General features: G+C 39.4%; 1 protein-coding gene across 4 annotated transcripts; it reads left to right on the top strand.

Moving 5' to 3' along the window:
• Positions 1 to 1,480: 1,480 nt before the first annotated feature.
• Positions 1,481 to 25,319, top strand: SPPL2A (signal peptide peptidase like 2A). 4 transcript variants are annotated; one of them, XM_068203880.1, is made up of 17 exons: positions 1,481 to 1,734; positions 5,455 to 5,574; positions 6,337 to 6,519; positions 7,293 to 7,382; positions 10,650 to 10,783; positions 12,850 to 13,001; positions 13,757 to 13,853; positions 14,365 to 14,466; positions 15,075 to 15,156; positions 15,419 to 15,493; positions 16,128 to 16,184; positions 16,342 to 16,395; positions 16,823 to 16,922; positions 17,732 to 17,809; positions 18,141 to 18,301; positions 20,411 to 20,444; positions 24,994 to 25,319. In XM_068203880.1, the coding sequence occupies exons 1-17, from the start codon at positions 1,681 to 1,683 to the stop codon at positions 25,023 to 25,025; spliced, it is 1,605 nt and encodes a 534-aa protein (XP_068059981.1). In that variant the 5' UTR covers positions 1,481 to 1,680; the 3' UTR covers positions 25,026 to 25,319. The 4 variants fall into 4 exon arrangements, with proteins under 4 accessions (XP_068059981.1, XP_068059983.1, XP_068059982.1 ...); XM_068203882.1 differs by lacking the exon at positions 16,342 to 16,395; XM_068203879.1 differs by lacking the exon at positions 20,411 to 20,444 and having other exon boundaries at positions 1,508 to 1,734.
• Positions 25,320 to 27,624: the final 2,305 nt, after the last annotated feature.

The following is a 27,624-nucleotide window of genomic DNA, read 5'->3' as shown; positions in this document are numbered from 1 at the left end:
CTGGGAGCAGCTACACACTTGTAATTCAAATTAAACACTTCTTCCATGCCCAAAATACAGTGTAATGTACATACGCATAGCTCATTACAGATCACAGAACTGGCAGATTTATTGAAGTAAATCAGTATTCATTTGTCATCCAGATCTTGTTAGACTCAGAAGAAGAGATAGTAGTTGGCGTAAAGTGTCATGGTTACTCTGACAACAGCACCAGAATAGAAACACACAGATGGACAATACTAGCCTGTTTTTTTAAATACCAGTTCTGCATAGAATATTAATTATTAGCTGTGTCACAGCGTGCCATTATCTGTTTAACTGTTTAAGCACATGAAATTGTTAGACGCACTTTTGCAGGTCAGCAATTCTACAAGATGCACAAGCCTGCTGTGTTGCTGATATAATGATGAATTGCAGATTGTCACTAAGTGAAATAAAAAGCCCTTCTGTTACCATCAAAATATCGGTACTGATCATAACACTACTTATTTACAGGTATGTAAACATTACTCAGTTTTTACAGCAACAGAACATCTTCTTGACAGTTTGCCATAATGCAGTGGGGAATGTTCTCTGGAGATGTTCTATATGCCTTTGCTCTTAAATGCGCAGAGAGGGAAAAACAATGCGTGCAGGAATCTCCTTCCTCAGTAGTAATAACTAACAAACAGTTTGTGAGCAACTCAAACTGAGTTACCCACTGCAGGCTTTGATTTACTGGTGCTGAGGTGGAGCTCAACTCTCACACTCTTCCATCTTCCTTTCCCTCACACCTCCGCCGTCTCAGTGATGGCCACATTCCCTTCTTTCTACAACAATCTTTCTTATCTTCACCCCTTCCTCTTCCCTGTGCCGGCTCTTCGGCAGGGGGCGGACCGCGGAACCAGCGCTGGAAAACCTCCAGCGAAAAAAGGGATGTTGAACAACTTCCTTTGCTGGTAAATCACGGAGCTGTTTCAGCCCGTCTCTTTCCTGGAAATCCTTGCTGGTTCTTACATCTGATGCATCACAGCCCTTTTAACACTTTTGAAATCTGACATCTCTGAAATGCGCTTGTTGGGTTGTTGTTCTTTGGGGTGGTTTGTTTGTTTGTTTGTTTGTTTAAGAGCAAACAACGCAAGTTCCTCACTCTTGTGTTACAGGTCACACTTTGCTGTTCCTCGTACTTGTTGCTCTCACGTACCACACCCTGCTATCCTCACCACACCTCTCCCCCATGGCTCTGCGAGGGCTGGACCGAGGCGAAACACTCGGACCGCTTTGTGTCGGGAGACGTGAGGCAAACGCGGCCGTTTCCTCTTACTTGTAGGGGCTCTGAGGACTTTTAGTGAGCCCGTCAGTGCCTAAAACATTGGGAGCCACTGCGTGGATGGCCCGACACGCTGACAGCCACAGACCCCCTGCATATCGCGGCGGAAGAACACACGGACACAGCGGCACGCAGACTCCCGGGGGCGGGGACGCGCAGCCCCGTGCCCGCCCGGCTCCCGCAGCGCCGCCCCGCCGGCAGCGCCGCCCCGCCCGCCGTGCCCGCGGCGTCCCGGGACCGGCCGGCGGCAGCGGCGGCCGCGAAGGACGGAAGAGGAAGTGGCGCCGCGCCGGGAGCCGGTGAAAGGCTCCGCGGGGGCGTGCGGAGCCCGAGCCCAGGGAGGCCCCTCCCCGAGCAGCCGGCGGAGGACGATGGGGGCGGCCGGGCTGCCGTGGGTCGCGCTGTGGGCCCTGCTGCTCCCGCTGGTAAGGACGCAGGGCCGCGCTGCCGCGCCGGCCGGGGCCGAGCGGCGCCCCTCGGGCCGGCCCTGGCGGATGGCGCTGCCTGTCCCTGCTCTTCACTGCCGGCCCAGGGGCTCCCTCTGCCCGCCTTCTCCCCCGGGCACGGCGGGGACGGCCCGCGCAGCTCCCATCTCCCGTGGCTGGGCTGGGCTCCCCCTGCCTCCGAGCGCCTCGGGCTTGGCTGCAGTGCGGCCCGGGGGGTTTGGGCCTCCTGGGCGCGCCTCGAGCGAGGCCTCTCGGTTCCCCCCACCGGGCCCGGGGAGCTCAGGCCGGGCCAGCTCCGGTCACGCCTTGGGAGTTGAGATAACAAATCTCACGGGTGCCTTCGTGGATAAATATGGTGTTTAAATTTGGATGCGGGAAAGGGGAAAGCTCCCAGTGTGTGTATATATCCTGACTTTTGTCTCGTTCATCTTCAGTTTTGGTTTCGATGTGGCACACATTCGCCGCTTCTCCCTCTCCACAGGTGTACATTGCCGTGGAAATCTGGCAGACCACCTTCTGCCAAATGGGATAGTGAAATGGGGAAGTCAGAAACTTCCATAATCTGCTTAGGCAGTATAAAGGACATGTATGCATTAAATGCTGTTCCATTAAATTGTTTTGTTGTTGAGGTTTTTTTTTTTTTTTTTAACTTAATTTTAACAGAATTTATCTAGTTTTGGTAAGACAGGATGCAGAATACTTCTTTCCTATGTAGGAAGTCACCTTTGGATATGCTCAGCAACAGGTGCACAGTACAGTCTCTTAGTACCTTGAGAATGCCTTTGGGGGTAGTTACTTGTCTCCCTGGCTTTTCCTGAGTCCCATGTAGCTGTCACGGCTGTGTTGGGGTTTTTCTGAAGCGTGGTTTTGCCCTTTACTCCAGTGGTTTGCTGCTGCTGCTGACATGGGAAGGGGCTTCTGCCCTCTTAAAAGACTCCAGGCCCTGTGTCCTGGCTCCTCCTTTGCTCTACAGATGCAGCTGTAGCAGTGATGAGTGTTGGACCAGGTCATTCTGCCTGAGGAGCAGCCTCTTGGCATTAACAGCATGGGGAGTTAGGTGTGGGGAAGGATCACTGCTGCTCTCTGAGCGTGGGCTCCTGTTCTCCTGGCTCACAGTGCCTGCAGGGAGGGAGAAGGGCCGATTTGTGTGTGTCACACGGCCACTGGCAGAACAACAAAATGATGGTTGTTCTGTTCATGGCTATTTTTTTCCCCTGCCTTTTTATGTTTCTGTGGGTTTTATGTTGTCACTTGCTACAGACTACCTTCTCACTAATCTGTACCTTTGAGTTTCTGCATGTCTTATCTAGGTACTAATTGTGATGGATGTTGTAAACATAGGCTTGGTTTGGTCTCTCTGTCTACTGGTTCATCTGATTTCCTGTATTCTGTGTGCTGGAATTACTGGTACACTCCAAAACTCAGCAGTCAGTCCAAGCTTATATCCCTGCAGTGACAGGGACACCTTTGGAAAATTAGGGATTGAGACACAGAATGAGACTTCTCTATCAAAGATAAGGAATTATACAACAAAAATTTAAAGGTGATAAGGGAAGGAAATATGATGAGAGAAGTACTTGTCAGAAATAGGAAGGAATTTGTTTAGAGGTCAGGGGCCATTAGGAATTGTCTGAACCTGAAGGGAAAGGAGATGGTGATGCCCCTTAAAGTAAGGACAGCTGTCATGCCTCTTCTCCATGGGAGTGCTTTTATGCCAGAGCAAATCAGCCAAGGGAAGCAGGTTAATCTTTTCAAGAGATATTTTTGTGATCACACATTTAGTCTTGTTCTTAAGTAGCAAAATTGAAAATGTGCTTGGTGAGAAATGCATGTATACTGAGAGTAGGATTTGTTCAGTGGCACAGCTGACTGCAAGGCCACCTACCGTGGTCTATTGTGAAAGGATACTGAAGCCAATAGAAAGTAACAGGACTTTAGCTGGATGCAGGAGGATTTCCCTGGGGATGTACCAAGTGAGGCCTATCAGGCAGCATTTCTTTTAATTTTTAACTTAGAAGTGCTGTCTCTGGAGCTCAGCAGTGAATAGGTGTGGGTGCACGTCATGCTCAGGTCCTGCCTCCCTCCACCTCATGAGGATGAATTGTGTGCCCTGATTAATCCCCAGAGAAGGGAAGCTTGCCAAACAAAACATGCATATCATATAAGCAAGTAATCACTCCTAGGTAGATTTATGCTTGTGTAGCGTTAACACTTGATTTCCTGGAACCCAGAAAACACTTATTATTCTATTTGGTGAAGCAGAAAGAGGTTTTAATGGATGTAAACCTTTGGGGTTTGCACCTGTTAGAAGTCTTTTAATTCACCATTAGCTTGTACTTCTAGGTGAAAGCATTTAAGAGGGAATCCTGATCATTTTTGTGCTGATCATAAATCATGGACCAATTTATTTCAGCTGACAGCTGAAGAACTGTTCTGTATTAAACAGTTAATGTGCTCAGGCCCTTTGACACAGTTCTCCCAGCAGATGTTCATGCGCTGGGGCCAATATAATGGATTCCTCTGAAGAAGGTTTTTTGCTATTCAAACCAGGCAGACATAAACCTCTGAAATAATATCGTCACATGCTTTTATTTTCTCTCCAGTTCTCCCTTGCTGCAGATCTTCTAGTGTGAGGAGAAATGCCTCTCTAGCACTGTTAGTGCTTAGCATTGTGTATCTGTTTGGGCTTTTCCCCCATACCCATGCCTACTTCTAGTTTAATATGTTAGTGTTTTTTTTATACAAATTTGAAATTTGCAGCAGGATTTTTAAAAATTATTTTTTACTCTGATTATGCTTCTTGCAGTTGAGGTCTATTCCAAGACAAACAGTTGAAATAAGAACATCTTCCAGTTTTTTTATGGGGATACTTTTTTCAGATGCAAATAATGTTTATTTCTTTTGATTGCTTTATAGCAGTAGCTGCACTTAATCTTTAGTCTGTTCATTTATCCACTTAGACACCTGACCTTTATTTATGCCTGGGGAGAAGTATACATTCCTAACATGATCAGAAGTTTTAAAATTCAGCTGTATTTGTAAATAACGAATCATTATGTGAGGGACTCTAATCTTAAGAAATTTCCAGTATTTCCTTGACTACACAAATTCTTCTTATGATACACTAGTTGGTCTCTTCGTGTTTACAGTTACTTGACAAAAAATATTTTGAGAATTGTCGTATGATACATATATATATATGTGTGTGTGTGTATATGTATATATTACAAATACATACATATATCTAATACGTATAATCCCCTACTTTCATTAGTAGGGAAAATTCTAGAGTCTGTGAGGAAGGAAGACTCTAGAACTTAATCTCTCTTCCATGTACTCTTCTAATTGCTTTCCATGTAAAATTTTACACTTTTTGGAAGGCATAAGATAGAGAGTCTGAAGTAATTTGCTTTGGTTTCTTGCTGGTATTCTGCTTGGTGACATGAACTCTACATGTCATAAATACACTGTATTTGCAAAAAGGATAAGCAGCATTATACAGTAACTAGATTCTTACTAGCTTTCCAACCTGCTCTCCACCTCCCCATCTCTCATGGAATTAATTATTATGTAAAATAATGAATTTAGTAAATTCCTTTTCTCCTAACAGGTCTTCCTCTTCATAAGCTTTTTAAAAGAATGTTTCCATAACTGATATTCTGAACTTGGTGTAGCTCAGAAGTCTGTGATCTATTGCAGGTGGCTGCTGATGAGGGGATCCTGCACGCCTCTGGAAGTGGAGTGCCTCCAGTAACTAAGGATTACTGCATCATTTACAACTCTAATTGGGTATCTCTCCCCAAAACCTTGGACAATGCTGTAAGTAGCTTGTAGTCATACTCTAAGAAAACTGGAATGCAGTATGAATTTGTGTCAATTATAACTGGTCTTCAAATTTTTGAGTTAAATACATGCTACACTGGGTATTTGCCATTTTGGTTCATGATGTCCCCTTCCCCCCAAATAATAAAAAAAAAATATCAGTAGTGAACATTTCTATCCTTTAAAGAGTTGGCTTCTAGAGTTTACAAAGGGAATACTCTGTGCTTAGAACCAGTTTTTGTATATGTGTTTATTGATTTATGTGTTTATGTATTAATTTAATCCTGTTAATTTTTTTCCTTCAGATGTTAATCCTTATGTCTAAGTTTTATATTTGGGAGTTAAAGTTCTGTTTATTTGTTTACAAAAATAAGCAAACTTCTGAACCTTTTTTTATATTGGCTCATCAGTTTGATGTACGGTTTAATTGTCTTGAAAACAGGTGATTTTTCTGTGTAATCAGTTTCTTATATTTAAATTACAATAACTACTATATTTAAAATACAATAACTACTGTGAAATTGCACTTAGAAATAGCCAGATTATTTCAGCTCTATGCTGCTCTAAATGTCCCTCAGTATTGCAGGCTGCAGAAACTGCTGCTGTGCTTTAAAATTCCTGAATTATTCTTTTCTGTTACACCTCTTCCTGGCAAATCTCCAGTTAAAGAGCATAATAATGTAGTCATCTGGATTAATTTGTTTGTAATATCAAATTTCCTACTTTAATCACATTCCTTTTCTTCCTCTTTCTCTGCAGACTTTCAGGACTCTGGAAAACCTGACTTCTACAGTCCTCTGCAGTTCAGCTGAAGTTCCTTCTGGCTTAATGAAAGACAAAGCAGTTGTAGTGATGAGAGGAAACTGCACTTTCTTGGAGAAAGCAAGAATTGCACAAAGTTTGGGTGCTAAAATGCTTTTGATTGCCAGTAAATCTAGGCTGGTGAGTTACAACAAACAGTTTTCTTCTGCACTGAAGTAGTGTCTTGTCTGTTTGGTCCCATGCAGTGTTGCGCAGGGTAAGCTGACAGAAGCCCCAAAAGCAGAGGACCCTGAGCACGTGTGGGATTCCAGCACGAGTCTTTACCCTCCCCACAGAGCTGTGCTGGTGGGGCTGTGCAATGCTGGCTTGCATCAGCTCAGAGGAGCTACAGAGCTGGATTTTTACATGTTCCTTGTATCTTCAAACATGTTTCTGAATGCAAATACTTGTCTTTACCATTCCCTAATTTTAGTGCATTCTGACCTCCGTGTCAACTAAGGTGATACTGTTTTAGACCTGTGTGATAAAAATAAGCTAGGGAAATGTAATCCAAAACTGGAAATAAATAAAGGTCTTGTGAGATCTCATTGCTTTTTTGTTCTCCATTGCAGATGCAAAGTGTATGTACAAATAGGTACAGTTTATGGATTTGTGTGATTATCACAGAAAGTTCATCTTGTTTTAGAAGTGTAGAAATTAAAGACAGTTTTGATTATCCCTTGTAATACTATAAAAACACAAGAGCTGTATGAATCCAGATGTGTTGGTGGTATCATCTGGTTTGATTTAAGACATCTATCTTTATTAGTGTTTTGCAAAGGGTGATGAATGAGCTTTTTTGTTTTTATCTTTCTACAAATACACTGAAATTGAAAGGATAATCTGCTTTTAGGAATGTAACTTACTTTGTAAATAGGCTCAACATACTCTACCACTTACACTTTCTCTTTTAGTCTGCTATTTCAGACAACAAGACTGATTTTGAAGATGTGACTCTTCCAATTGCTCTTATAAGATATAATGACATAGTAGATATGCAGCTGGTAAGTAACAGAAGTCCAGCATGTTATGGTTGTATAATCTTAAGTATTTGAACAAATAGATTAATTTCAGGTCAGGTGTGAATGTCTGCCTGATTTGAATGTGCTTAGATACTGCTTTCATTCCTAAGTTCACATTTAGTTGTGAAAGTATTGGTCTTCCTAATCAGGTGAACAAGGTTGATTTATTGATTAGAACACTGAGAATGGGAAACACAATACCTGACTGGAGATGGGGAACCTTAAAAGTTTCCTGCTGAACAAGATAAGCTGTCTTCCAGTAGACTTGGATACAGCTGCAGGTGCCTGATACACATGAAGAGCTGTAGCCTGAGAGGGCTGTTCTTTAGTGCAGAAGCTACAACAGCTGAGCTTGTAGCTACTGGCACCAGAGCTTTCAGGCAAGCAGCACCTGAGCAGGTTGGTTCTTGAGGAAAGACTGAGAGTTTTTTGCCTTTGCCAGATGATGAGCTCCCTCTGCACAGTGTGACAGCATCAGCTGAAGAGTGGTTAGGCAGTGTAGTTTGAGTTTCTGCTGGTGAGTTGATGGTGAGATGCCAAATGCATGTTATTAAAATGCAGCAGTTGTGCTGTCTCCTACACTTTATAAGCAGGGGAGTTTATTTTGGGAGTATTTGGAGTTTCTTTTCCTTGGCATGTAATACTAGGATAACAAAATATTGCACAGGGTTTTAAGGAAAACAGTATCTTTTCTTCAGTGTGGCTTTTTCTGTTGTTATTATATTGTTTTGGTTTTTTATTTAGCATTGAATAGTTTTGCTAAGCAGGAGCTGTGTTGCACATGTTTTTCTGGGGATAGCAGAGGCTAGCACTGTGTAGTCTTAGCTTCTTGAGTTGAATTTGCAAGCTCACTTCACCATTTCTGCTCTTAATCTTCAGAGCTGCCATGGGAGGTTGTGTTAGGTAAGTATGCAAACTGAAACTGCCTTGATTGGTAGGACTTTGGTTGTTTACTGTCGTCATTACAGATAGGTACTTGCTGAGCACTGACATGACTGAAGGTTTGTGCTGTCTTCAGACTGCCACAGCCTTGATAAGGACTCTAGTTGGGTTCAGGTTGTCCTCTGTCTTCAGATTTGTTTCTTCAGTCAGATAAGTGTTGTTTGCTTGCTTGAGTGATTTTAGGATGCCCTACTAAAATGGACAGGAAGTAGGGCAAGTTAGGTCTGGATCTTCTCTGCACTTCTTTATGCCCAGTTATACTTGGAGTGGTGTGACGTGGAATCACTTCTGTAAAGCTGGAGTAACTCACCAAAGCACCTCTGCTGTAGGTTGGTGTGCCAGGTGGTGTCTCATACTGCTGCTGAATCAAATAATTCATTTTTGTCTTATAATGAGACTGCCTTCATAAAAGTAGTGAAGAACACAGCCTAGACTACAAGTGATCTTTCCTGGTTCTGCTCTAGTTCTTTGCCAAAGCCTTCTGTCATGTCACTGGCAGCTGTTATTTTGAATGATATGCACTGTTTGGAATCCAGCAGCCATTGTACACTTCCAACTACAGTTGCATTTCTTGTTTAACTCTATTTAAAGCTTCCAGCTTCCTCCTTTTAATTAGAAGAGAGAGACGGCACCAGTCTGAGGGCAAGTAGTTTGTATAAGCATTCTTTTTACTTGACAAGTAAATAATCTGTTAGCCTTCACCATTAGAGCCAGGTCTGTTAAGTTTTGATAGCAATAGCAGAGTGTTACAAACCTTTTGGTCAGTGGACAGCTCTCTTGCAGATGTGTTACTTGATGCAGTCTGTTCCATTCTAGTGCTCTGTGTGGTGGAAGTTGAGACTTAGGAAGTTTTTAGTGAAGAGAGGAATCATAGGAGCAAAAGGAAACAATTGCTCTAGAGTCTGATGTGAATTATACTTTGTAAGATTTATGAAACTTAAAGAACAAACTGGATTAAGATATATTGGAACTGAATACTAAAAATATATAGGCCTCTTAGGGTTTTTGGCTTTTTTTTGTTCTTGGTGGTGTATGTTTGGGTTTTTTTTTTTTTGTTTCTTTGGTTTTTTCCAGATAGAGGATGCTGTGATTTGAATAGGGTTTTTTTCCCCTTTAATGTTATGTTGCACTTCACACAACTGAAGTGTTTCACTAGAATTTAATGTTATTCCTTGTTTTCTGAACTTACATAACTTCGGGCAAAAAGAATGATTGTGACTTCTTTAGCCTGCAGAAAGGTTATTATCTGTAATTATAAAATTTAGATGTTGAAATGATTCGGCTTTCTTCATCTGTGGCCACTGTGTACCACTCTACCACTGGGCTTCCCATTCAGTTTTTTTAGTGCCAGTTTGATCTTTCTGAAGCCAAACCTGTCTGGCATGTTCTTCTCTTTCTTGCTTTTATCTCACATGCAGACTTTAAACAAATTTGGGGGTTTTATTCTGCATCTCTGAAGTCTGTTCTCACTGCACGATTATTTTAGATGTCTGGAGCTACTTTAACTGCAACAGCAAACTTGTCTTCCCTACAACTTTCCATTTCCTGTCAAGTTTTCATCCTTTGTTTTTTAAATCTCACCTTTCAGTCAAATGGAAAGCACCTTGGTTTTGCTTTCAAGATTTTTATACAGTTCAGTACCACTTACATCTCAGTGTTCTCTCCCTTTTTCTTCTGCATACTTCAGCTGATTGGTTTTGTTTTCTTAGGTCTTAATTTTTTTAAATAGTGTGAAATTGCTTTCTTTTCATTTGAATCCATCTCAAGACATGTTGTGTTAAGCTGTTGTTAAATAACTTTCTGCCACCTTAAGCTGTCACTGCGTTCTCTGTGAAGCCTCATGTCAGTCTCTGAACTGAGTTCTGTGGGTTCGAGAGCTAGAGGTAGATCTGCTGATACCTCGGTGGACCTGTGAGTTGTATTTCAAGGTGACTGAGTTAGATGTGCTTTCCTGCAGAGCAGATGGCTTCAATAGCACCTGGTGTATTTTGGGGAGGCATTTGGGCTAGAGGTACAACTTCTCAGAAGTGTGGAAAGAATGCAAAGAGGTACCATTTTCTCTTGTGGTATCTCTGTATTTACACAGGAGTAGTAAAAGATTTGTTTCCAAACCTGACCATCCTGAAAGGTAGCATGGGAAGCATTGCTTCTTGGCAAACATATGACACGTCTTGTGCAGTGAATTGAAAACTTCCTCTTAGCATTGTATAGATTAAGAGAAGGAAATCATGATGTACGTATTGTTGGAAAATAAGCAGTGTAATTTCTTTGTTCTCCTTATGAACCAGCTTGTATGTTATGTTTCAGGTGCTTGGAAATGAAGTCAATGTGACTCTGTATTCACCACCTTTGCCAGAGTTTGACTACAGTATGGTTGTAATCTTCCTAATTGCTGTGTTTACAGTGGCACTGGGAGGCTACTGGAGTGGAGTAGCAGAACTGTAAGTTGGTCAAATGGAACTGCTTAAATTACATGGACTGCAAAGCTTGTGAAAACTGTCAGTATGATCAGTGAGAAATTATTTTCTTCTAGGTTGGTAGTTAAAAAGTTAAAAGACCTAAGTGCAATTAGCTGCTTTGTCATGAAATGTTTGAGCACTGTAACCTCTGAAAAATCACCAGAGGTCTTTGAGGAACATCAGGCATATATTGTAAAAGTTCCTGAGGGATAATGCAGCTCTTGGGAGGAGGCATGAGTTAACATTTTGACAAATTACCAAACACTCTATAACTGGCATTATAATTTTCCAATATCCACAATAGAAATGAGGTATTTTAGTTACACCTTTCAAGTGCAGTGATTCAGGAGGTAAATGCATACTGTATGTGGTGTCTGTATTGGTAGGGATCTGTACAGCTGCTCCATCCCAGCTGGCTGTGCAGCACTCCTGTCACTAGGAGCAATGGGAAGCACAGTTTGGTTGTCTGGCTGGCTCCAGATAAAGTCCAACCTGGCTTATCTGCTTCAGTTTTTTGTTTTATCTGGTGAAGAACAGAGCCTGGGCAGCAGCATCTCTCGGACTGGGCAGGGACAAGGAGGCAGCAGCAGTCCCTGTGGAGGGAAGAGGGAGTGGCAGTGCACAGTGTGGCAAAGGCAGGGGAAATAAGGGGTACTGGGGGTTTCTGCACTGTCCTTGAGAGGTGTGCAGCTTTAAGTGATGCACAGAATTGTTACTAGTCTGGGGTTAAACTGGCTGTAGCTGGCTTTTGAGAGCGTGACATTATTCTGCAGTATTTCTTGAGTGGCTGTGTATGCTAAATGGGCCAGTGTGTGTTGCTACCTTCAGGGTCTCAGTGGTGTTCTGGTGCTTTGCTCCTCAGCACAACAAGGAGAGGATTGTATGTGATAACAACAGCTTCCTTTTTCCCACAGTTATGCAAATTAGCTATTTTAAAGAGATTAAAGAATTAGAAGGAGGGGAGGTATGTACGTTTCTTTTTTTAAAGGATGGATTTGATTATACTTCTTTTTCACCCTGCAGTGCTGCAGGGTGTGGCTGCACTGAATGCTAAAATAACAAAATGTGGTGCTGTCTCCCATATTAAAAATACCTAGATGTAATTTATTTAAGTAGTTAAAGTGCTCTTTCATAAATCTAGGGTGAGCTTATTTTTTTAAAAAAGCTGCTTATTCAAAGCATGTCTTCTGAGAAGGTGATTCATCTAACAAGGTGCCCTGCTCCTGTGGGTTGCTCTCTTTTGAAGGTTGCTGTTTCAGTGCTGAATTCAGCATTTGGTCGGTAGGTCCTGGAATTCCTCAGGAACAAGCTATCTGATGGGCAATTTGCACTAGGTCTGTACTAAAGACTAGAAGGGCTCTCTGCTCAAAGAACAAACTCAGCACTTATTTTGCATGGTGAGGTGTAAATATGGAGTATGTATGCACAGAAATCTTACTCCCAGTGAAAATCCGCAATCATACCACCTCTCTTTCACTTACTTTGTAAATATGAGGTGTAAGAGTAAAAGAACTAGTACTTAACTAGCTTCATTGTGCTAACATGAATGGGTTTTGCAGACACTTAAAGTCTAGATGAGGTTTTAAGAGTGTGCAATACATATGGTTTTGATTTATTGTAGACATACTTATCAGATGCTCCACATTAAGCCCAATAAATTTTCTAATCAGAGGTGATGCACTAATAGAGCTGAGTGTGTGCCTCCTGAAAAACAGTTCAAGAGTGTACTACTACTTTTCTTCACATGGGTCAGGGTTTTGGTTGGGGATGCTCCCTTAAAGTTGGCAATTACCACAGCATTGGAAAGGAGCACAGTTAAGAATCTTTTCCTTGTGATCTATGCTGGGTTGGAAGTACTTGTCTTCATTAAAAAATTGAGAGAAATTCAAACAATAACCATACAGTTTTCTGTGGGTTTACGTCTAATGATAGTATGAGGGACTAAACTGAAACCTTGTCAGTCTAAATGTTCTATAACATCAGTTTTGGTCATAGTAAAACATTTTCATAATCTGTCATCTGAGGTGTTTGTTGTTTTCTTAAAACAGTGAGAATCTGAAAGCAGTAGCAAGTCCTGGGGAGAGAGAAACCCGATGGAAAAAGGAAGAAAATGTTACTTTCACCCCTGTAACAGTTATCTTGTTTGTTGTCATCTGTTGTGTCATGCTGGTCTTACTTTATTTCTTCTACAAATGGTTAGGTAAGAAACAATGAATAATCTCATTTGACTTACTTTTCTACATGATATTATGAAGTGTTTAAGTCTGAAAAGCTAGATTTCTAAACTAAAATGAATATAACTTTTTAAATTATTCTCTCCATGTGTGAGTTGAGGGTTGAAAGGATGCAGTTGCTACTTAAAGGAGAGGTTTCTTCAGCTGTCTTACAAAGACTTCCTTGATAGTGCTTGTTCTGAATGAAGTCATGTGGAAGAGAGGTGACTAATAATGAGCAAAAAAGCCCCATGATTTATGTCAGCATTCTTGAGAGGATAGCAGTAACAACCTAGAAGTGTTTAGAGTTTGCTTGATGGGACCATTTTTTGCTAGCTGGGGTTTGGTGTTTGGTTTTAGTTTTTTGGTGAGGATCTGGCTAGAAAGCAATTCTGATACCTCTGAGTCAAGGTTTTGCTTGATGAGAACTTGGTCATGGCAGAGACACTCAGAATTCAGTATTTTCTATACTCAGCTGACTATAGTCTCCAATGACTGTTGAGCACTGCTCTAACTGTTAACAGTTTATCATAGAATCACAGAATCCTCAAGGTTGAGAGAGACATTCAATATCATCCAGTCCAACTGTCTGTGCGGTACTGTCACTGTAACCCTTAAACCACATCACCCAGTGCCAGTCCAGACACCTCTTGACCACAAAATATCAAATGTATGTTACTGTGTTTATTTGCTGGTTTCTGTTTTTTTGGCACTGATTCCTGTCTTCGTTGTTTTGATTTAGTTTATGTTATAATATCAGTCTTCTGCCTGGCATCTGCAATGAGCCTGTACAACTGCCTTGCAGCATTAATGGGAGAAATCCCATTTGGACAGTGCAGGTATTGTGCACCTTTCACTTATTAAAAATGACAGGCTTCCTCTGGGTATTTTCTGGTTGCTACTCAAGGCAGCATGGAAAGATGAGAACAGTTTGACAAATTGTTTCCTGTATGGTTTTAGTATGTGAGGTAGTTACAAAAGAAAATTACAAGCTGCTTTATTAAATATTAAAGGTATCTGTAGCATAATCAACAGTTAAAATAGTTGTAGATTTGCTTCATTTCCTTTATTTGAAAGCATTCTGTAATAAAATTTGAAAGGCTCTGGTTGGCTGTCAGAGTTTGGTTTTACAAAATTCTGGTTGTCTGTCATGTGTGCTTATTTTACTCATCAAGGAACTCTGTAAGGGGAGGATCCTGCACATTTGATCCTGTTTGGAGCAAGTACTGTGCTATAGGCAGCAGAGGAGTTGGGTTGAGAACACATTGTCAGCTTAAGGATGTGTGATAGCACAGGAATGTGTTTTGGCTGTTGCAGGCTTTCTCTTTTAATTTAATTATTTTATTTTAGGATTACATGTTCCAACAAAACCATTGAAGTGAGGCTTATTTTTCTTGCTGTATTCTGCATAGCAGCAGCTGTTGTCTGGGCAGTATTTCGAAATGAAGATAGGTAAGTGGTGCACTCTGACTTAAGAGTAAGGGGAATAATTGGTGTTAATGAACTTCCCAGCATACAGCTAATCCTGGAGCACAGCATCCTTCTAAACTCCAGTGCCAGTTTCAAAAAAGTCATGAAAGTATTTTGAAGCTTAACAAGCATGGGAGTAATAGAGAACAAAGCAATGTAAATGAGCTGTTTGGTAATTTGAAGTTCTAAAAAACTATGAAGATGAGGAAGAACTAGCATGATTGCTAATGGTTGCCACAGAAGAAAAGAGGTGCAGAATAGCATAGGGAATAGCCCTGCTCAGCAGTAGCTACAATATCCCTGTGTTATCAACACTGTTTCCAGCACAAATCCAAAACATAGCCCTTCCCAGCTATTGTGAAGGAAATGAACTCTATCCCAGCTATTGCCAGCACAGTTACCTGTTTATGATCAGAGACTGGTATTAACTGACCATCTTGAAACTAGGACTTCTGTGGTTTTGCTAGCAGTAATTCTGAAAAACACATTTCTTGCTTTCTGAGAAATTTTCCATGCGATTTCCAGAAAAATCTAGATTCCAGCAGCAGTTTGAACAACCTGTAAAAATGTTTTGGGTTTTTTTTTTTCAGGTGGGCTTGGATTTTGCAAGATATTTTGGGAGTTGCTTTCTGCCTAAACTTCATTAAAACACTGAAAATGCCCAACTTTAAGGTACTGTAAGTTGCTTACCTTAAGAAAATATTCTACTACCATCAATCTGCAAGTTTACTGTCAGGAAGTAGGTTTTCAATATGCAAGAAATATATATTAAAAATGTAATCTTTACCATTTTTAATAATTATTAAAATAAACTAATCCTATTCTAAATGTTATGCTGGATTAAAACACATGGCACTGTAATGGTACCAGAATCTAGCTGTGTGATACTTGAAAACCCACAGTAATCTTTTCTTCTCTTTTTTTTTTTTGCCAGTCCTGTGTAATACTTCTAGGCCTCCTCCTTCTATATGATGTGTTTTTTGTCTTCATAACACCATTTATCACAAAGGTATGTCTGTGAATGTACTGTAAGAACAAAAATGTCTGGTCATTGGGAGAATATTTTTGTTTAACAGGTCAGTGTTTGTGGTGTTCTCAACGTGGAAAAGCTGATTTCCATTTTTTCCCATGTAAGACAACAGTGGCCTAAGTTTTTATGGCAATTCGTGGTCAAAAGTAAACCATCCTCACTTAGTGTGAGGGATAGTGTGATCATGAGAAACTACTGCCCTCCAGATTTTTTCCTTCTTTTGCTTTAAATACCCATTTATTGGAATATGCTCTTGTACTTTCTGCAGTGATCACTTACAGTGTGGTATGAACTGTGTGCAAGTGTTAACCTGCTTTTATTTTGAAGCAGAAAGCTCATGGCAGAAAAAGCTGACATGTTTTTATCTAAAATTCCAGCTACATCTAGTGGACTTGTTGTTTGGGGTTTTTTAACATTATTTTAGGCTGGACTACATGTTTTTACTGTCAAACAATACAGTATAATACTGTACAATACTGGGGCATTCCCTTGGATAGTCAGGTTTTTTGCAACTCTGAGTTGTAAGTGGGAGGTACAAGCAGTTTTTGCAAATGTAGTATGAAAGTTTTGGTTCATTAAACCACTAACTTTTGAAAAATAACTTTAATTTCAGAATGGGGCAAGTATAATGGTTGAAGTTGCAGCCGGTCCCTTTGGAAACAGTGAAAAGGTATGAACAGTTGTTGTAATACGTCCAGCATTAAAGTACTGACTCTGTGTAGCTAATTCATAGTGTGCTTTTCAGCATAACTTTCTCACAAAATATAGCCAGCTTCTGCTATTTTCTTTTAAGTATTAAATGCCTGTTGACTTGGGTTTGATCCTAGAGTGATGGAAACTTGGTGGAAGTCCCTACTGAACGCTCAGCTCCCCATGAGAAAGTAAGGATTGTATTTCAGATACTGGATTTTTAAATTATTTCCTCTGAAAAGACTGTTCTTTTGGGGAAAACCTTACTGTCCAAATTTCTCTTTAGGGCCTGGATATCATTGATCAGTATTCTATAGTTAGGTTAATAATCGAGATTTGTTATTCCTGTTACAAGGTTAAATATGGTTTTAACTTTTTTTTTTGTGTGTGTGCATATTATTTGTAAATCTGAAATTCCAGCTTACCAGTTGCCTTAAGCTTTATCTACTTTCTATGTTGGTTTCTGGTTTTTACTTCAGGTTCTACCTATTTTGAAGTCTGCATTAACAATAAATTAATTATATTTAAACTGTTTATTAATTCAAGCAACCAAAAAAATCCAGAACACCAGAATACTTTAGATGAGATTTATGTGGCTTTTGAAATAATGTTTTCCAGTTACCCGTGGTTATTAGAGTGCCTAGACTTGAACACTCTGCATCAACACTCTGTGACTTGCCCTTTTCATTGTTGGGTTTTGGAGACATTATTGTCCCAGGTGAGCAAATGTTTTTGATAACTATAACTTATGAATAAATATTTTGGGTTTTATTCTTAGCTGACTCGCAGAGTTTATTCACAGGGTAATTACTAAATCAAATGCAGCAGTTTGCCTTGATCAGTCAGTGCAGAATACAACAAAAGCCAGAGTAGAAGAAAGCTCCCTATTTTATAGAATACTTAAATAGTGAAAGGTTTCTTATTTTCTATTGTACTGGATTGAGTAAATAGGTAAATCCAGTTGTCAATATTAACTAAATTTCATTAAAATCTCACAGAAAGTAAATATTCTGTGACTTCGTAGGATTTTCATATCCTAGACTATGTAATTAGAGGTGAGGTAATGTAAAATGTTTTTACAAGTTTTTCCATCTTTCTCAGAAGAACTGAATTTGGCCATAATTGGAGTCCTGAGCAAATTACTTTAAAGGAGAATGTGCAGGCAAAATTTCAGAATGTTAAGAGTGAGCATTAGAATCCTAGAAATTAAAAATAGGTTGTTACACTTCTGTATTAGAAAGCTGAAAATAGCACAGTGCAGTTAGGTTGCTTGAAAACCCCAAACCTCTAATTCCAAGCTTGCTTGGCTCATATTTCCATTATGCTTTTTTCTGCGTTTACTGTAAGATTTCTTAGACTGGTTCTTGCCTTTACAGAAAAAATATTGGAAGAAGATAAAAATACTATAATAGGAAGTCTTACTATAAATTCTTTTATGCTGCTTTCATTTGGAAAATTGGGGAGAAAAAAAATCATGACTAAATATTTCATTAATCCTTTTCCTTTTTAAATTTTTTTCCCTTCAAGGGCTTCTGGTTGCCTATTGTCGAAGATTTGATGTTCAAACAAGATCATCTTCTATATACTACATTTCCTGCACAATAGGTAAATTGATATTTCAGCATGGTTGTTCTTCGTGGTAGCTTTTTTATAAATGGCAGGTCTAGATGTTTTTTTTTTCAGGTAAGGTTCAATGTTGTCAAGAATCTCTGCAGAAACTCTTTTTAGTGTGCCTACTTGTACTTAAGGTGACTATTCTTTATGGCAGTGAGTTGCTTTGAGAAGTCTTGCAAATATAGAGCAGCCTATTGTGTCTCTTCTTCAGTTATATTAACAAGGAAAATATTGCTTAAAAAGAAATTGTCTTACTAAATGATTGACCTAATCTAAAAATTCTCCTGTTCTTGATTGTCTATGTATGAATGTCTTTTTATAGCTTATGCCGTTGGCATGGTGCTGACCTTCATTGTTTTGGCACTGATGAAGATGGGGCAGCCTGCCCTTCTCTATCTTGTACCATGTACACTCATCACAAGCTCCCTTGTTGCCTGGAGGCGCAAAGAGATGAAGAAGTTTTGGAAAGGAAGCAGTTACCAGGTAGCCTGGAGGCCTTGAGTATTCTGTTGTTAATTCCTTTGAGTATATGCTTCTCTGAGAACTTGATGATAGATCACCTGCAGCCCAGTTTCTGCAAGGTTTCCTGTGATATTCTGGAACTTATAAGGAAAAGTAGTCTTTACTCTTAGAAAATCTTGGTCTTAGTGGTTGACATGGCAGAAGAAAGCTCAAGGGAGATGAAATAACTGGTCCAGTATTCAGGGAGGAAAAGAAATTTGTTCTATCTGCTTTGAAATGTTTTCTTGTATTTTAACATTCCCCATCTATCATCTTGATGTGGTATAACATGAGTCACTGAACTAAACATGCAGACTCCAAACTGCACTAGTTCTTTATTAGAGACAGTTCCAAAAAATGGGTGATCAACTAGAACTTTAGAAACTTTCCATGCATCACCGGTGGCCTATGGCATCAGGATTGTATGGAGCATTCAGGAACAAAAGAGCTGGGTTGTGTAACTGTTTCCTATCACAGCACACACTGTGGGCACACTGCCTTGGATAGTCTGTATTTCCCCCTTGGTTATGTCTAACAGTACCCAGGCATTGCAGTTCTTAACATTTCACCTGTTGACATGTGCACATTTTCCCTGATGTGACTTGCTGTAGTAACTGGGTGTGCCAGTAACCCTTGTGAGCTGGCATTTATCATCAGACAGAGCAGTCTCAAGATTACTCTGTGTTTCGCTTGAGACCTAAGTTCAGTATTGTTTGAACTGATCATCACCTATACCTAGGGCATGTTGAACTTGGAGCTTGGATAGGCTGTTCTGGGAAAAGGTGGGTGTCAAGTTCATGGGGGATAGAAGCAGCTCCTGCTTTTTCAGGATTGGAAAGTTTAGGTAGGTCAGTGAAGTCCAGAGTAATTCTTGTAAAACTACAGGCACCAGCTCCTGTAGTATTACCAGCAAAATGCTACCTTTTGTTGATCTAATACACCACAACTGCTTCAGCTGGAGGTTGGCTTAGGTGTGAAATTACTCAGATTTTCAGCTTTAATTAAAAACCCTGTCTTTTTGTTTACAAAATCAACTCTGCCTTTCATAGGTCCAGTGAATAGAAATGTTCCTCTGTAGGTCAGAATGAATTTGGTTTACTGTGCATTTATATATAAATTGGTGGCTGTTTTCTCTTCTAAAATAAACAAAGTCACATTTATAAAGCCCAGTAACTCTGGGTTTGTTGTGGGGAAAACACTTGGCAATTTATTTTCTTCACTTGAGTTCTGAGTAAGATTGGCCTAAGTAAATTTGGCAGGTCTCCTTAGCAACAGAAATTTCTTGCACTTCTTGTAGCAAAACTCATACTTGAAAGAATTATGTTGCCATAGTAGTTATTTCATGTCCTTTCAACTGGTTTCTTGAAGGATTAAAACTACTCTGAACTTCAGCTTGTTTTGAGTTAGATGACTTCATTTCTAGCACAATTTAAAATGTTGATTTCAACCTCCCACTATACCATCCCTGAGTTAGACTTCTCTGTAACTGAGCCTGCAATTGAGCTCTGTGTAACTTTATTAACTTACATTTTTCTATAACTTTCTGAAGAATATTTTTACATTAATTTTTTGTTCCCAGAGACTGTTACTCAAATTGCACTCTTGAAAAGCTGCAGGGTTGATCTTTCTCATATGTTGTCCTTCTTATCTAAAAGTGTATTTTGAACTGTCCTTACTGAACTTACAAACATGCAAACAAAACCCCAAACAACTCCAACCCACAGAGCTCTAGGGTTGAAATCTCCAGCTTTCAGTGCTCACTTTGAGGAGGAAAAAGATGGAAAGTGTCAGAAGACAATTTTTTTGCTACATCAGTGATTGAGGCTTGGGCAGAGCTGCTCTGTTGACAAGGGTGGCCGGACTTGTGAAGAGGTCTGATTTGCCATCATGGGAACAGAAAAACCTTGCAGAGTTGTTAGGGCAGAGTGTCCTAAGAATAGGGGTAGAAGAGCATGTACAGTGCACCAGGTGACTAAATTTCATAATAATAGTCCATTAGATACCTTTTTGGAGTTTGGGGTTTTTCTGATTTTTTTTTTTTTTGTTGGTTTTGTTGTATATGATTTTAATAATGGAATGAATTTTATTTAGGTATCGGACTCCTCCAGGACGCCTTTGCTACAAGGTGTGATTATGGCCTTCTTTTAATGCAACTTTATTAATAGTCTTACAGTTTCTTTTTTCTTCTTTTTCCCCTTCTGCTTCCTCTTTTCAGTCTTTTTTGCATCTACCTCTTAATTTTGTATAAATTACTTGGTAGAAGAGGGTAGAACTGAAGACAAGATACAAATCTGTATTCACGCTTAAGTCTTCTGGAGTTTTTATTTTTTTAAAGGAGTGCAGGAAAACATAATATAAAGTAGCAATGAAGCGGTGATTCCTAAGCCTGAAGGCAGGCTTTGTATGCTTCTCTACTCTCTAGCTTCCCAAACTCTAGGACTGTGTTCAAATATTTGCAGTTGGTGTTAGTTCCTCTTCTGTTACCTATACTGCAGTCCTTCACCTGATTTTTGTGTGTCACTGCGTAGATGTGAAAAACTGCTTAGTGCTAAACAACAGTTTTGTTGTCTTCTGTTACAACGCTGAGCATTATAAATTTGCCTTTGGTTATCATGTCTGCAGCCCTTGTGTCATCCTCGTGCTCCACAGTGTCCTTGATGCTGTCCTGCCTGCACTGCTTGCATGGGCTGGGAGCAGGGGCTGGGGCCGGCCCTTGTGGCCTCCCTGCCGCAGCACGTCTGGACTGCAGCGAGCTTTGACCTTCTTGGCAGCAGCTCACCACTGCTAACACTGATGGCATTTATTTTTGCTGTCCACACAGCTTGCAGAGAGCAGTGCAAGCTTTCAAATTTCAGCTTCTCGTGGAATTTAAACGTTTAAATATAATCTTGAATTATAGTTGCTGGAGTTATACATCTGTTTATAAAGCATAGGGTGTCTGCTCTGAAGACAGTTTGAGATGGTGAATTCTGCCTGTGTCTTAAATTCTCAAATAAAAAGGACTTTTCTCATTAGCTCCTTTCTTCTAAGAAAGAGCACTTAAACAATTTAAATCTCATTAAAAAGTCTTAATAATAAAGAAATTAGATATAAACCAAAGATGATATTAGGAAGTGGGAGGGGTTGAGTGCAAATTAAAAGCAGATGGCTGGACTATTTTTGTAACTTAGAATTCTTCTGTCCTGCTGTGCACACTCAAGTTCTTGGATAGGTTGGTTAAAATCACTTTTTAAGTTTGTACTTTATACATATGACAAATACTTGACTCCCCAAGATAGCTCTGAGGTCCCATAATTCATCGCTGAGGTAATTTCTGTTTCTGCATAATGATGCAGTCTTAAATTCTAGTTATGCTCTGTGTGGCTCTTTTATGGTGTAGTCTTGAGCTGTACAGAGTTGCTGCACAGAAAACATTTTAACTATTCACTGAAGTGCAGAGATTTATTGGAAGAGTAATGTACTTACTTTCCTGCCACCTAACTGGCAGTATTGCTGCTGTGAAGTGTAAAATGAAGGTTTGTCTAGGTTTCTGGATTGCTTATACTCTTCATGGATGCCTTCATGATAAATTCATTTAACACTTATTTTCCAGTTGTTGATTTAATTTTAGAATACTGGTTTTTTTGTATCAGTGCAATCTATGAAATAATTCTAGCAAAATCATGAAAAATATAGTGGCCTAATGCAACTTTGAAGTCTCCTCCATGGAGTAGTCTTGAAACTTCTTGGAGTTTGTCAGTTTGAAGTGTTTAGCACTTCTTATCTGTCTTTGAAGTAATAAATCAACAGATTTGTCACTGGCATGTTATACAGCATGCACCTGCTATTTACTAAGTTTTATAATCACATTTTTAGATACATGCAAATTCATCAAAACTGGGAGTTGTTAAGAATTCCATGAATGCAACATTATTGCCATGAATCTTGCAAGCATTTCTGTGCATAGGTGCTGTGTGCTCTTACAGAGAGAAATTTGTACTATCATTTCTAGTTTGGCTCTGTGGAAGTGGTTTTTTGGGGGGTTGAGTTTGCTAGTTTTAGTTTTTAATAGTTCACCATGTTAGTAGATAGGTTAAACAAAGATGATTTTGTTACAAAGCTATCTTAACACCGCCCCCTTAAAAACTGTCAGAAATTCAGATGTGAGAACAAAGCTTCTGAGTCTCTTCCACTTCAGAAATGTTTGTGAGCTCTCCACAATGTACAGTCAGATTGCTTTGCCTCGTTCTTAGCTTAAAACAACAGCTTTGTCAGGACTGTAGCAAGGTGCCTTCATCTTGCAGCTGGTTATTGTAAAGATTCCTGCAGCTTCTGCTGAGGCTTTAAGGGAGGGTTGTCCTGAGAGAATCCACAGTGGAGATACGTGTGTGGACAAAGCTGCTCAAATGCCATCTTGTTCTTTTAGAGAGGCACCTGGTGTCCCCAGCTTTAAGTTGTGGGCTGTTCTTGTGTGTGGAGGAAATACTAAAAATGGGGTGGGGGTGGCTGTTTTAGCCTTGAAACATTTATATAAACGCCCTCCCCCCAAACACCCTTAGAGTTTTACAAGGCATTTGGTTTTAAAGTTAACTTGAAAATCTGATTATTAAGTGGAGACTTAAAAATTTAAATACAGGTGCTATCTCCAGCATTTGTACAAAAAAAGAACATTTTTTGCTGCTTAATGCTGTAGGATTACCATAAGAATCTTTGACTTTGGAATACACTGAATTATTGCAAGTACTTTTATTTTTAGAAGCATCTTGCAATTGCATAGGAAAAGACTGTACAAAAATGCTTAGCAAAATTACTTTCTCTATGCCAGCCATTAGAGGATCCTCCCTAGGCTGAAGGAAGATATATGGCATGACTTGATGTAATATGGTACTGTGGGGGGAGGTTGTTCTTGTTTTATCCTGGAAACGAATACTTTAATCCTCATTCAAAGGGATGGTTTGAGTTCTATAATTGTAGGGAGTGTTTTGCTTTGGGTGACTTTTGATGTGGATTTTTGGTCACAGTGTAGAGGAAAATTCTGGATATACTGAAATAAATGCAAGATTGTCATTAGCACAAGAACTGGGTATTCACTGCTGTGCTGAGTGTGTGTGCTGCTGCTCTAATTCAGTCCTTAAGTCTATTGGCAAGACTGGTGCCTGTCTTAGTTCTTACTGTCATGATTCTGGAACATGAAGGGATGGTTGTGGAAGACCCCTTTTCTGGTATTAGATTGATATTGTGGCCACTGGGCTCTCCTAAACCTTACCCAAATCCCACTGACTTGTTTTTTGGAACTGTCATCTTGGTTTACTGCACAGCATGCTGTTGTGGCTGCACTGTGAAATAGCTTGTTTAAGCAGAAGTGCTTTTGATAAGGTATGTTTGTGTACTCTCAATGAAACAATTCTGGTGGCATAAAAGAAGGAATGACACAGAGCTGGGTCATAACTAGAGAAGAGAAAAATTAATGGAACAAGTCTTTTTACCCTGTACATAGAATTACACCACACTAAAGTGTGTACAACACAGCAGTCTCAGAGCCTGGATTTGTCCTGGCAAGGATTCTGAGCAGGTGCTAGTAAGACAAGAAAATAATTGTGTGGAAATCTGCGCAGCTTCGATCAGAACCCACACAATGAGCAGCTGTTGCACAGAAAGACAGGCAGGATATGCCACGATGGAAGAACGTAAGTAGGGTTTCCTACCCTTTGATGCTTAAAACATCATCTCCTGTCCTAATAGTCCTGCCACTCTGGGCATATGAGCTCCTTGGCACATTTTGTTGTTTCAGCATTAGTTGTACTACTTCTGTGTCTTCTGTCTCTGGCTGTCAGCTACCCAAACTGTCCAGTTCTTGGCCTCTTGTTAATTATGCTCAATTCTGAAGCCCTCAAAACTGATGGTTAGTTTGTCACACTAACAAACACGTGTATTTCCTCTGTAATTCATTCAATGCCTTGTCCCAGGGGAAAAACCAGAACCTTCATTGCCTCCAGCAATACAACAGTGGATAGGGAAACAGGCTGCTTTTTAGTCAGGACAACTACAAATTTGTTTTGAGTTATTCAGGCAATCTAATCAGTTTACATCAATGGCAAGTAGAATCAGTCTATATAATAATCTGGTTTAGATTCTCTCCTGATGCAGGACCTTAGTTCCATTTCCTTTATCCTTTCTGAAATAAAAGGAAAATTTACAAAGAAATGTGACCACTACAGTTAATTTTGACTGACTGTAATATAGGTAGCCTTTACAGCCATGAAAACTGAAAGTTAGTCTTTTCTGTTCAAGCTATTGCTTGAATTAAATTCTGTAAATGTCAGGTGAGATCCTAGAGTCTACTTCCAGTTTTGCAAGCCATATCTGTGAAAAATTTGCTTAACTCCAATTGTTTTTTTGTTCTCTGTATTTAATAATTGAGATACTTCTGCCTCACAAGTTTATTTTCTTGTAGAGGACTTGGGTCCTTGGTTGGAGAATGGTTTTGTAATGGAAAGCATTAGCTAATGCAGCTTTGATTATTTGGCTTAAATACTTTTCTGATCTATAGAGGACCTCCTAAATGTATGCTGCTAAAATGCATTCTAACACATGTTTAATTATATTTCTCTTAGCTAACAAATACTTTAGATCAATGGAGTACAGCAGTATTTCTTTATAAAGAGCCATTTCGCTTTTTTTTTTTCCTTTTTTAGATGATGGAACACCTGGATTACACAGGAAATGAAGAAAGCACAGCGTCAGCCACTGAACAGTCTGGAGGACAATAATATGTGGGATCCTGATTTAAAATAGCATTTGAATTTTTGACAGCTGAATTACAGTAAATTTGGTGAAATTTTACAACAGAGTGTTTCCCACTCTGTGTAAAAGGGTTTTTTATTCCTGCACCTATATTTTTATGGAAAATACTGTTAATAACATAAAAGTAATCAAAAAAGAGATGCATTTTTACAGCCAAACCATAGCTAGTAAAACTGTGCCTTATTTCAATTTAAATAAAAGGATATTTTCTATGCAATTTTCCAACTGTGTTTCCATACAGTATATTTTTATAAAAGTTGCTTGCCCATATCATCTTAAGTGAAATGTTCTTTTAAAGTTTTGATTAAGATTAGTTAGGTTGCTTTGAAAAAAAGTAAAGTACCCTTCATAGGATTTCTGTCCAGATTTTGAATGCAAAGTTGGATAGTAATGTAACAATAGCAACTGAAGAATTAAACTGTGGTTCCATTACTACAAGGAAGTCAACAAACAGTGTGTATGTCGATGTACATTGTGAGCCATAAAATTAAATAACAGGGCAAATTGAGCATGGGGCTGTGAACTCTTCCTCCCCAGTCCCCTCATTGTATCACTGGCTTATGCCTTCATTGTGAAAATTGTTAAGCTTTGATGCAAGTCTTTGGATTATATACATTTCCAAACATTTAACGATAATAAAAGAGGGGAGGTACTTACACATAATCCCGAATACTTCTGTGCAGCTCCTGGAATAGTTGACAGACAAGATGGTGTGGAAGGCAAGAGGTTTTTTGCTTAGAAAGTGCTATTTTAAGGGATGGGATAAAATGTTAACACTGGCCTGGTTCTTTCACCTGTTTGAGAGTAGGTGTGTATTCGTGGTCTTCATTTGTCTGTGGATCAGTTCAGAGGGGTAGGGGAAGACAGGACAGGTTTTTTTTGGGTTTTTTTTTTTTTTTTTTTTTTTTTTTTAACCTCTTGCCTCTGCGCCATACTTTATTTTGAAGTATTTTTGAAAATTCTTTGCAATTGATAGGCAAAACAGGTTTGAATAGTGCTAGTATTACTTGTTTTAGCTAAGGCAAATGCATGTGTTTAACTTGTTTAATCTTAATTTGTTTTTGCTTTTGAAGACTTGGAAAAAGGATAAGTAGTTTAAATCATTAGTTTGCATATAGAAGAGTTTGAGTTTGTTTGACACCTGGTCTTTTGTCAGGAAACTGCAATTTGAGGGGGATTAGGCATAGAAAATTTGTATAGCTGTAATGCTAACACTTGACACCAAAGAAAACTGGAGAAGGCAACAAGGGGAGACCACTGAGTTCACTTAGTGCTAATGTCAGGTAGTTGTTAAAACATTTTTCCTATTCTTTAAATGAATGTCATTCCTATGGCAAGTACAAGTTCAAGAACCCTGGAGAAAACAACTGAGTAAGCACATGCTGGGCAGTGGCAATGGAGGCTTTCCTGCAGTGCCTGGTGCAAGTGACTCCTTTGTTTGAAGGTCACCTCTAGACATTTCTAGTCAGTTTGGGGCATGTCAGCTCAGGAAAATTTACCCTGATTAAATCTAGTTTAGCTAGATTTACTTTGGAACTATGCTAATCAAGACAATTGAAAATCTGTATTGGCAGTTAACAAAGGCTTACTGCAAATTTACCTAATTTATATCAAGTTTAAACTTTTGTTTGCAAGAGTCAGGAGCAGACAAACGACAGCCTGGATATCAGTTGTTGCCATTCACAGAGATTGAACGTGGTGCCAGTTGATACGGGTAAGATAACTCACCTTGTTTGCAGCTTCCATAAGAAAATAGAAATTACAAGCAGTTTTTGTATGTTAGTAGTTCCCTCCCCCTTGACTCGAGCTTGAACTGACAGCCTCAGAATACAATGGTCATCTTCTATTTTATTTAACTGGCATTTCATAATAAATTAAAGCATACCTCAGTGTTTTAATAGCAGACTGAAAATGTGTCTTCTCATGTGTTATGCTCTTTGACAAGCCCAGTATCTGCCAAAGTTCAGTCGTTTTGAAGAAGTTTCTGGAAATTCCCGAAGCAAATAAAGACGCCATAACTCATTTGAAATCATGTACAATTGAAAGCCCTCAGAAGCTTCACAAACCTATGTAAGATGACTTCTTTGTCTCTCTGAAATCTTCCACATGGAGGATTTATTAAATTTTCAGCTATAAGTGATAATGGAATTTGTATAAATAAAAAAGACCTTTGGCAACATAAGTGTATTCAGCAGCTGGCTGTGGAAGCTCTGTCTTGTTCTGTGCCTAATAAGGCTCCATGCCTGATCATGCCTGAGGTTTCACACACGTGTTGCCATTTAGTGGGATGGAAACTAACTTTTTTATTTCTTTCAAATGCTTAGGTGCTTTGTTTACAAAAATTATGAATGGAGTTTAAAATTTTATATAAATAGTAGGTTAGTATTGACTACTGAAATGAGGTTTTATAAGTTCAATAGAACTGATTGCAACACTTCTAGCAATTTTGAATGTTTTTAATATTAAATTTGTTTGAGCTAAACACTGTTAAAAACCTTGTTAGTCATACTTTAATAGAAAAA

Source organism: Anomalospiza imberbis, chromosome 13 (assembly GCF_031753505.1).
Source record: "Anomalospiza imberbis isolate Cuckoo-Finch-1a 21T00152 chromosome 13, ASM3175350v1, whole genome shotgun sequence".
In the NCBI taxonomy this organism is placed as follows: Eukaryota; Metazoa; Chordata; class Aves; order Passeriformes; family Viduidae; genus Anomalospiza; species Anomalospiza imberbis.
This window is presented reverse-complemented; position numbering and strand designations above follow the sequence as displayed.

Bases quoted from the DNA above. Each gene is read 5' to 3' on its own strand.
- SPPL2A (XM_068203879.1), top strand. From the start codon at position 1,681: ATGGGGGCGGCCGGGCTGCCGTGGGTCGCGCTGTGGGCCCTGCTGCTC. The intron at 5,575-6,336 runs GTAAGTAGCTTG...CTTTCTCTGCAG, and splicing joins CCAAAACCTTGGACAATGCT to ACTTTCAGGACTCTGGAAAA. The intron at 13,002-13,756 runs GTAAGAAACAAT...GTTTTGATTTAG, and splicing joins TTTCTTCTACAAATGGTTAG to TTTATGTTATAATATCAGTC.